Raw genomic sequence first — 8,587 nt, 5'->3', positions numbered from 1 at the left:
CCTGGTCCCCAGCGTACACTGGCCCCGAGGAAGAGGCGTCCTTGGAGTTCCTGCTGACGGACTACGAGGCCGTGTGCGGCCGCCGGGCCCGGCTGGAGCGCGAAGTCCAGGGGGCCTTTCTCCGCTTCATGGCGTGTCTGCTCAAGGGCTACCGGGACTTCCTGCGCCCCCTCACCCAGGCCCCCTCCGAGGGCGCTCGAGATGTCGACAACCTCTTCTTTTTGCAGGGTAGTCGGGGCGTCTCGGGAGGGCTGTCCGGGGGCCGGGGGTCCCGGAGCCACTTGCTTGCTCGTTCCTTCGCTCGGCAAATGTCTCAATGGGCACAGGTCCGGGCCCTGCGCTCTCCTGGGCTTGGAGGGAGTCCCGGGCACAGAGACGCCCCGCCCCCGCCCTCGCGGACATCCCCCCCCCCCCCCCCCCCCCCCCCCCCCCCGCTCCCGGTCTCAGGCAGGGGGTGCAGAGGGGGCTCGGGAAGGCTGTGGCCGGCACGTGACCCGTGACCCCGCCTGCCCCACGCTCCCCCCCCCCCCCCCCCCCCCCAGGCTTCCTCAAGTCCCGGGAGCGCTCCAGCCACAAGCTGTACTGCCAGCTGCTGCGCACACAGATGTTCTCGCAGTTCATCGAGGAGTGCTCCTTCGGCTCCGCCCGGCACGCCGCCCTGGAGTTCTTTGACTCGTGCGTGGACAAGGTACTGGGCGCCGTCCTTCCGTCGAGCCACCGCAGCCGCTCGACGCGATCCGGTCGGCGCTGGGAATGCCGTCCGTGCCCCACGTGTGGCTGCTTCAGTTGCACACCTCCCTCTGGTTGTGACTCCACCCCCCCCAGCCCGCTGCACCTCCCTCTGGTTCTGATTCCGTCGTCCCCCCCCCCCCCCGCCCCACCTGCTGCACCTCCGGGGCCTGGGAAGTGGGGGGCATGGGCCTTGCTGTGCCCTTCAGGGAGGGGGCGGGTCCTGGACACCCTGGCCCGTGCCCACTGTCGTGACCTCGCTCTCTCGCCTCGTGCTTCAGGTGCACCCAGAGCAGGACAAGCCTGAGCCAACGCCCTTGGTGGAGCTGGAGGAGCTGTCGGGGAGTGAGCTCACCGTCTTTATCACCCCTCCCGAGGAGCCCCCAGCACCAGAGGGCAGTGAATCCGCCCCCCAGTACTGGTGAGGGCCTCTTATTCCAAGCCCCGCCGGCTGGCTTCGCGTCAGCTGCTCCTGACGTGGCCTCCCTCTGCCCCTCCAGCTACGACGGCTTCCCAGAGCTACGGGCCGAGCTGTTTGAGTCTCCTCAGAGCAGCCCGGGGCTCTGCCCGTGCCGGGCCCGACCCGCAGTGCCCCCAACAGCCCTGCCCCCCGCCGTACCAAACAGGTAACTGGGACATGGGCCCCAGACACCCCTGACTCCGGCCACCTCCTCATCTGGGAAACGGATGGACTGGCGCCTCCGCCATTATTAGCCGGTGTCCGTGCGCTTGCACGCGAAAAGCACGTGAAACGTTAGCTGCCGTTACCGTTGCCGTCATCACGGTCGCTCTGTCCCGGCCAGTCTGGGAAGCCGGGGGCTTATTGCCTCTCCCGGGGCACCCGCTGGAGGGCCGGCCCGTCTGCCCGGGGCTGCAGGGCGGAAGCCTGAGTGCGGCACCCCTCCCGCCTCCTCGGAGCGCAGACCCTTGCTCGGGGAGGGGGGTGCTCCTGCCCCCCCCCGCCTTAAGACCTGTTTTGGCCTGGCGCTGTCCTCACCCAGGCGTCCCCGCCCCATCCAGGAGATGAAGGTGGCCCAGCGGATGGCACAGAAGTCGGCGGCCGTGCCCGAGCTGTGGGCCCGGTGTCTGCTGGGGCACTGCTACGGGCTGTGGTTCCTGTGTCTGCCCGCCTACGTGCGGTCGGCGCCCTCCCGCGTGCAGGCTCTGCACACGGCCTACCACGTGCTGCGCCAGATGGAGAGCCGCAAGGTGGTGCTGCCGGACGAGGTGGGCCTCCGCGCCCCGCCGCGGGGCGAACCGCGCAGCCGTGGGGAGCCGGGCGGGTGTTCCGAACGTTCCCTGAGTGGGCGTGTTCAGGGCACGGCCGTGGGGACCGACCCCGCGTGTCAGCAGGAAGGGCGGAGACCCTGGGTGCCCCCGGGGACCGGTGGGGTCTGTGGGACGTGGGGAGGCTGCAAGAAGGTGCCTGCTGGGACCGGGGGTGGTGGTGGGGGGGGGGGGGGGGGGTCGGGGCTGGGAGGGACCCTCATCCTGCGCCCCTCCCGGCCCAGGTGTGTTACAGGGTGCTGATGCAGCTGTGCTCCCACTACGGGCAGCCCGTGCTGTCGGTGCGAGTCATGCTGGAGATGCGGAGGGCCGGCGTCGTGCCCAACACCATCACCTACGGCTACTACAACAAGGTGCCGAATCCGGCCAGGGTGGGCAGGGCGGGCGGTGGCCGGTGTGCCGCGGGGAGGGTGCTGCTCCCTGACGCCCCCTCGGGGACCCGCCCCGTGACCACTGTGTCCTCCCCCGTGCCCGGAGCTCCTTAGCGCCCAGACGGGGCTTCCTCCTGCTTGGCCGCTTTCTCACTCGCCAGAGCCCCGACGAGGCGACCGGGCAGGTACCGCTGTGACCCACCGGTAGCCGTGGGGTCAGCCGGTGGGCCGGGAGCTGCTCCAGGCCCGCCGCACGGTGCCCGTGTTTGAGCTCAGCACAACCCCATCGTCCCAGGCGGGCAGTGAGGGTGCAGAGGGCTGGTACCTCGTCCAGTGCCCCACGCCCCGGGAGGAGGTTGGGGGGCTGGGTGTGAACACGGGGGCACGGGGATGTTTCCTGCACTCAGGCCCTTAAGCGTGACCCTAAACTGCCTCCTGCTTTTTACACGATGAAGCTAACGGCTGAGAAAGTGAAAAGATTTCTTCGAAGCCATATACTCGAAAAGCCTGGGTGCAAGCTGTCTGCGCCGTTTCTGGCTTCCTCCAGACTCCTCAGCGGCAGCTGCTGCTGATTCCCTCATCTGGGCTCTCGCTCCTGGCCGAGCCGTTGGGCAGGACCCACCCAGGCAGGACGTCTGCAGGGGAAGGTGGCCCCTGGGTCCCGGGTGGCGTCCCTGAAACCGGCAGTGGCCGTCAGGCCATCGTCGGGGCGTGGAAGTAGGCCATCTTGATGGGCGCTGTGCTTGGCAGGCTGTGCTGGAAAGCAAGTGGCTGTCTGGTACGCCGGGCGGACGCCTGCGCTGGGCCAAGCTCCGGAACGTTGTCCTGGGGGGCCGCTCAGTTCCGCCAGCCCCTGAGGGAACGGCGGCGGCGGCAGCAGCAGCAGCAGGCGGCAGCGCCAGAGGCAGGCGGTGCCCAGACAGGTGGGTGGGGGCCGTGACAGCCTTGGGGACAGCGGCCAGGCTCCAGCAGAGAAGCGTGGGGGGCCAGGGCTGGCCTCGTGGTGGGCACTGGGTGTTCTGGGCACTCTGGATGGGCTGCGCTTGGCCGGTAAAAAGGGGAGGATGTTCTGCCCGGGAGGGTCCCTGCAACCCCGGTCCGTGCGGGGAGCCCTGTGTTGGAGTAGAGGGCTGGTCTCTAGGTGGCTGCCTCTTGGCCTCGTCCCCGTCTTTTGCAGAGCCTCGTCTGGAGCGTCACTCCCCTACCCGCCCGCTTCAGCGCCAGACCACTTGGGCTGGTCGAAGCTTTCGGGACCCAGCTTCACCCACAGGGCGCCTGGTGAAAAGCGGCAGCCTGGGCAGTGCCCGCGGGGCCCAGCCCACCGTGGAGGCCGGCGTGGCCCACAGTGAGTGCCCTTGTCTGACCCCCAGTCGGCTTTCCTAAGCACTTGCCGGGAAGAGAGGGGTTCTCTGTGGGGGGCGCCGTGGAAGCTGGAGGACCTCGTCTGGGACTCCGTCGGCTGGGGGTGGGGGGGGGGGGGGTTGTGGTGCCAGAGTCCGGTCAGCCAGGGGCCGTGTTTCCCGACTTTTCTCTGCCCCGCAGTGATCGAGGCCTTGGGAGTCCTGGAGCCCCGGGGGTCCCCTGTGCCCTGGCGAGACGGAAGCCTCTCCGACCTGAGCTTGACCGGGGAGGAGCCGGCGTCTGGGGGCAGCCCGGAGGACTCAGGCTCTGCCCTGAGCACCCAGTCCACTGAGGCCCCGGAAGGGCTGAGTGGGCGGACGCCCAAGGCTGGTGGGCGTCAGGACGAGGCCCGCACCCCCAGACGAGGGCTGGGCACCCGCCTGCAACAGCTGCTCACCCCTTCCCGCCGCCCCCCTGCCTCGCGCGGCCCCCCGCCCGAGCTGCCCCCTGACCCACCTCCCCCAGCCCGCCGCAGCCCCATGGACAGCCTCCTGCGCCCCCGCGAGCGCCCTGGATCCACCGCCTCTGAGGTAGCCGGCGAGGGGGAGGGTGCAGCTGTGGTGGCACCCGGGGGCCCAGGGGGGCTGCCAGTGCGGAGCCGGCCCCGGGGAGGCCCTGAGGGGGCTTTCTCCTGTGATGGCAGAGCTCAGCCTCTCTGGGCAGCGAGTGGGACCTCTCCGAGTCTTCTCTCAGTAGCCTGAGCCTTCGCCGGTCCTCAGAGCGCCTCAGTGACACCCCCGGGTCCTCGCAGCCGCCCTCCCTGGAAGTGAGGACAGCCCGCATCCCTCCATCAGAGGCGGGGGCGGGGGAGGTGGGAGGACGCTTCCCGAGCCTGGCGGGGTCCTCTCCCTGCAGATCCTGCTGTCCAGCTGCTCCCTGTGCCGGGCCTGTGACTCGCTGGTGTACGACGAGGAGATCATGGCTGGCTGGGCACCTGATGACTCCAACCTCAACACCGTCTGCCCTTTCTGCGCCTGCCCCTTCGTGCCCCTGCTCAGCGTCCAGACCCTGGATTCCAGACCCAGGTGCCCGAACCAGGGGGGGTGCTCCGGGAGGGATGGGGGGAGGGGAGTGGAGGCCCAAGGGCTGACCCCTCTTATCCCTCCACAGGGCCCCCAGCCCCAAGCCTGCCCCTGCCAGTGGCAGCAGAGACGCTCCTGTCCCCGGGGGCCCAGGCCCTGTGCTCAGTGACCGCAGGCTGTGCCTCGCCCTGGATGAGCCCCAGCTCTGCAATGGGCACACGGGGGTAAGGGCTGGCGAGGAATTGGGTCTGCGTGTGTCGCCCAGCAGGGGGCACCGGGGGGTGGTAGGGTGCGATGGGCATCGAGGGGCGTGGGGCATCTCAGAAGCTGCTGGACGTGGTGGCCCAGCGGGAACCCAGCTCTGAGGATCGGGCCACGATCCTCCCTGAACCACCCTCCCTCTTTGTGCCTGACAGGGCACCTCCCGGCGGGTGGAGGCTGGGGCCTGGGCGTATCTGAGCCCTCTGGTGCTGCGGAAGGAGCTGGAGTCGCTGGTGGAGAACGAGGGCAGTGAGGTGCTGGCATTGCCTGAGCTGCCGGCTGCCCACCCCATCATCTTCTGGAACCTTCTGTGGTATTTCCAGCGGCTGCGGCTGCCCAGTATTCTGCCCTGCCTGGTGCTGGCCTCCTGTGATGGGCCCCCACCCCCCCAGGTCAGTGCCCCCTGCCCCTGCTTCCTGAGCGCTCCTTCCCTCACCTCCCAGCTCTGCCCCTTGGGCTTCAGAGGCGGCACCTGCTTTGACCCCTGGCCTTTTCACGCCACTACTCAGCCTCGATTCTCTCATCTGTAGAATGGCACAAGCATCCAGTGCCCGGGGCTGTCAGACATCTCGCGTACCGCCCAGCACCTGTCACAATGCCTCCTTGACGTTTGTCTGTTCATCCCACCACATACGTACTGGGCACCCTTTAGGTCCCGGGCAGCGTGTAGGCAGTAGTGACGCGGCGACTGCAGAACAGAGAGCGTGCTCTCAGAGAGCCCGCGCTCTCGTGGGGGATGAGCGTTCCTTCCCTCTTCTCTCTGACCGCATCCCGGAACACCGCTGGTCCAGGTCTCGTCCTCTGCCCGCCACCTCCTGAACCCGCCCCCTTCGTCTTGGCCCCTGCAGGCCCCGTCTCCCTGGCTGACACCCGACCCAGCGTCTGTGCAGGTGCGGCTGCTGTGGGATGTCCTGACCCCTGACCCCAGTAGCTGCCCACCTCTCTATGTGCTCTGGAGGGTCCACAGTGAGTCTGGTATTTGGCTTAGGCTGGGAAGGGGTGGCTTCCACGCCCCGAGGGCTTGGTAACCCTGGCTGCCTTCCTTCGTTTCGCACAGGCCAGATCCCGCAGCGGGTGGTATGGCCAGGCCCCGTGCCCGCACCCCTTAGCATGGACCTTCTAGAGTCGGTGTTGCGCTATGTTGGCCTCAGCGAAGTACACAAAGCCGTGGGGCTCCTGCTGGAAACTCTGGGGCCGCCTCCCACAGGCCTGCATCTGCAGAGGTATGGTGCTCCCCTCCGGGAGGTCCCTGGCCTCCTATCCTGGGCTCCGCAGTCGTTTTTCTCTCACTCGTCCCCTCTGCCTCCATTGCAGGGGTATCTACCGTGAGATCTTATTCCTGACAATGGCCGCTCTGGGCAAGGACCACATGGACATAGGTGAGGGAGCAGGCAGGGGACCGAGGAGGTGAAGGATCTGGAGCCAGGTGTTGTGGGCGGGGGGGGGGGGGGGGGGGGGGGGGGGGGCGCTTGGAACCCTGATCTGTTGACTCACCTCCACCCTCTTCCCTAGTGACCTTCGACAAGAGGTACAAGTCTGCCTTTAACAAGTTGGCCAGCAGCATGGGCAAGGAGGAGCTGAGGCAGCGGCGGGCACAGATGCCCACTGCGAAGGCCATCGATTGCCGGAAATGTTTCGGAGCACTTCTGGAATGCTAGGGACCCTTAAGCTTTCATCTCCCACCTGGGGTGGGGAGGTGAGGGAGAAAGGGTTCCAGAGATAACCTGCTTCCCTACTCCTTCCATACAGGAGTTGGTGACGGCCTGGGAGGCAGGCCCAGCCATAGGCACCGAGTGCATGGGCAGCAGGAAGCGGGACCCACTGTGACCAAAAGTCACAGTCCCCTATCTGCGGCCTGCCCGGTGTGCTCACGCTGATGTTATAGGAGGTGGGGGGTGGCGTAGGGGAGTTGGCACAGTTCTGCTCTTCCCCAGATTGTACCAGGAACTCTCTTCCAGGGCACCCACAGATCTGCACTGCCCTGGTCGCATTACAAGTTTTTGTTTTAAAAAACAACTGGAAAAATACAGAGCTACTGAGCCTTTGCCCTGAATGGGAGGGAGGGATGTCATCCCACCAGTGATGGTTCTTCTTCCCCAGAATTGCCGAAGTAGCCCGAGGCTCTCCGTTACACCTTCCTACCTTAGTGTTTGTATTTTAAGTTATTTATTTTGGAGCCATAGCCCCTTGCTTAGGAGGCTCTTAGGGATGGTGAGAAAGAGAAGGGACACGGGGCACCATGGTTCAGTGGCTTGTAGCTGCGGAAGAGGCAGGGGCCATCTAGAGGAGCCCCAGACCCCCCTCAGGAAGAACTAAAGCCCCGTCCAGTCCAGTCCTTCCCGCCCAGGGCCCGGACCGTGCAATAAGGGTCGTTCCTTGCAAAGTTTTGTTGGATGTAAATATAGTAAAAGCTGCTTCTGTCTTTTTCCTTCTGCGTCTTGTTTCCTGGATCTGGGACAGCGGTGGGGGATACCTTTTCCTTTTCCCCGACTGCACATCCTCCTTTCTGCTTCTCCATCCCTTTGCAGCCTCTGGCGTGGCCGGCTTTCCGGGACCAGGTCTGGTGCCGGTCCCCTGGGGCCCTGGGAGCTCTGAGAGCAAGAGAGGGGTGAGTCTGGCGCTGGCCGTGGTGGTGCCAGTCCGTGTGGCACTTCCGGCCCTCCCACACAATCGCCCCCTTGTCCCTCATTTGTACCCCACACAAAGGCTCCATTCTCCGGGGGCCTTGAGCTCATCCCTGCCTCCTTTCCCTCTCGGCTTCTCCAGCACCGCCCCATAGGACGGCCCTCTCCCTGGTAGTTGGTGTTGGCCCTCTCATCGCCCTGGGGGCCCTGGCAGTGGTCCTAGGCCTCTTCAGCTGCTCTAGCCCCGGTTCCTACTCTTCCAGCCAGGGTCCCAGCCTGGGGACAGCGCCAGGAAGACAGGGGCGAGGACTGAGGCGCTCCCTGCATGTGGGCAACAGGGAGACGGGCCGCCTCGGAATTCTCCCTTTCCTGTATGATGAAATAAATTCCGGAAACAATAATTACCAAAGGGAATTAGCCAACAAAACAAATGCCTTGGGTCCTTCCCCGGCGGGCAGGAGTGTCAGCGGAGGAAGTAACTTATGTGAGGCTTTATGCAAATTCCTGGGAGTGGAGAACAGTGGCTGATGAGAGAAGTACTATCTCTAAATTCTGGAAGCTTCAAGCCACGGGACCGACCCTTCCCCATCCTGTGCCAAGCATTGGTAGATGCTTTTCCAGGGCCCTAAAAGAGCTGCACAGGAGGGAAGCAGGGGCTTGGGAAATGCCATCAGTCTTGCCAGGGACGAGGAGATGCCTTCTTCAGTGAGGAACCCTCACGTCACCCCAGCTTCTGACCAGACCTCATCTCCCAGAATCAACCTCTCCCTGTGTCTGCAGGGGAGCAACAGCCTTTCTGAAATACACGTTTTTGTTGAGTGTGGAGTGTCCAGCAGTGTGCTGAACCGTCTGGAGGCACAGAGAGGACTTTTAGGGCTCTGTCCCTTACAAG

The 8,587-nt window shown here is 65.7% G+C and overlaps 1 protein-coding gene across 1 annotated transcript in view; it reads left to right on the top strand.

Annotated features, from left to right (window-relative positions):
• The window catches only part of DENND4B (DENN domain containing 4B), a 12,355-nt gene extending 4,856 nt beyond the window's left edge, over positions 1–7,499 (top strand). Inside the window, 19 exon segments of the mRNA XM_053909513.1 lie at positions 5–228; positions 543–688; positions 1,011–1,150; positions 1,230–1,270; positions 1,273–1,355; positions 1,750–1,956; positions 2,241–2,369; positions 3,138–3,215; positions 3,217–3,310; positions 3,565–3,732; positions 3,930–4,318; positions 4,432–4,554; positions 4,644–4,813; positions 4,899–5,034; positions 5,227–5,463; positions 5,920–6,037; positions 6,129–6,294; positions 6,386–6,450; positions 6,584–7,499. Coding sequence (XP_053765488.1) covers positions 5–228; positions 543–688; positions 1,011–1,150; positions 1,230–1,270; positions 1,273–1,355; positions 1,750–1,956; positions 2,241–2,369; positions 3,138–3,215; positions 3,217–3,310; positions 3,565–3,732; positions 3,930–4,318; positions 4,432–4,554; positions 4,644–4,813; positions 4,899–5,034; positions 5,227–5,463; positions 5,920–6,037; positions 6,129–6,294; positions 6,386–6,450; positions 6,584–6,729 — 2,860 coding nt within the window. The 3' untranslated portion in view covers positions 6,730–7,499.
• Positions 7,500–8,587: the final 1,088 nt, after the last annotated feature.

This window comes from Panthera pardus, unplaced genomic scaffold (assembly GCF_024362965.1).
Source record: "Panthera pardus isolate Hobbes unplaced genomic scaffold, ASM2436296v1 HiC_scaffold_21, whole genome shotgun sequence".
Taxonomy (NCBI): Eukaryota; Metazoa; Chordata; class Mammalia; order Carnivora; family Felidae; genus Panthera; species Panthera pardus.
Note: the sequence above shows the minus strand (reverse complement) of the source record. Positions and strands in the feature narration are given on the sequence as shown.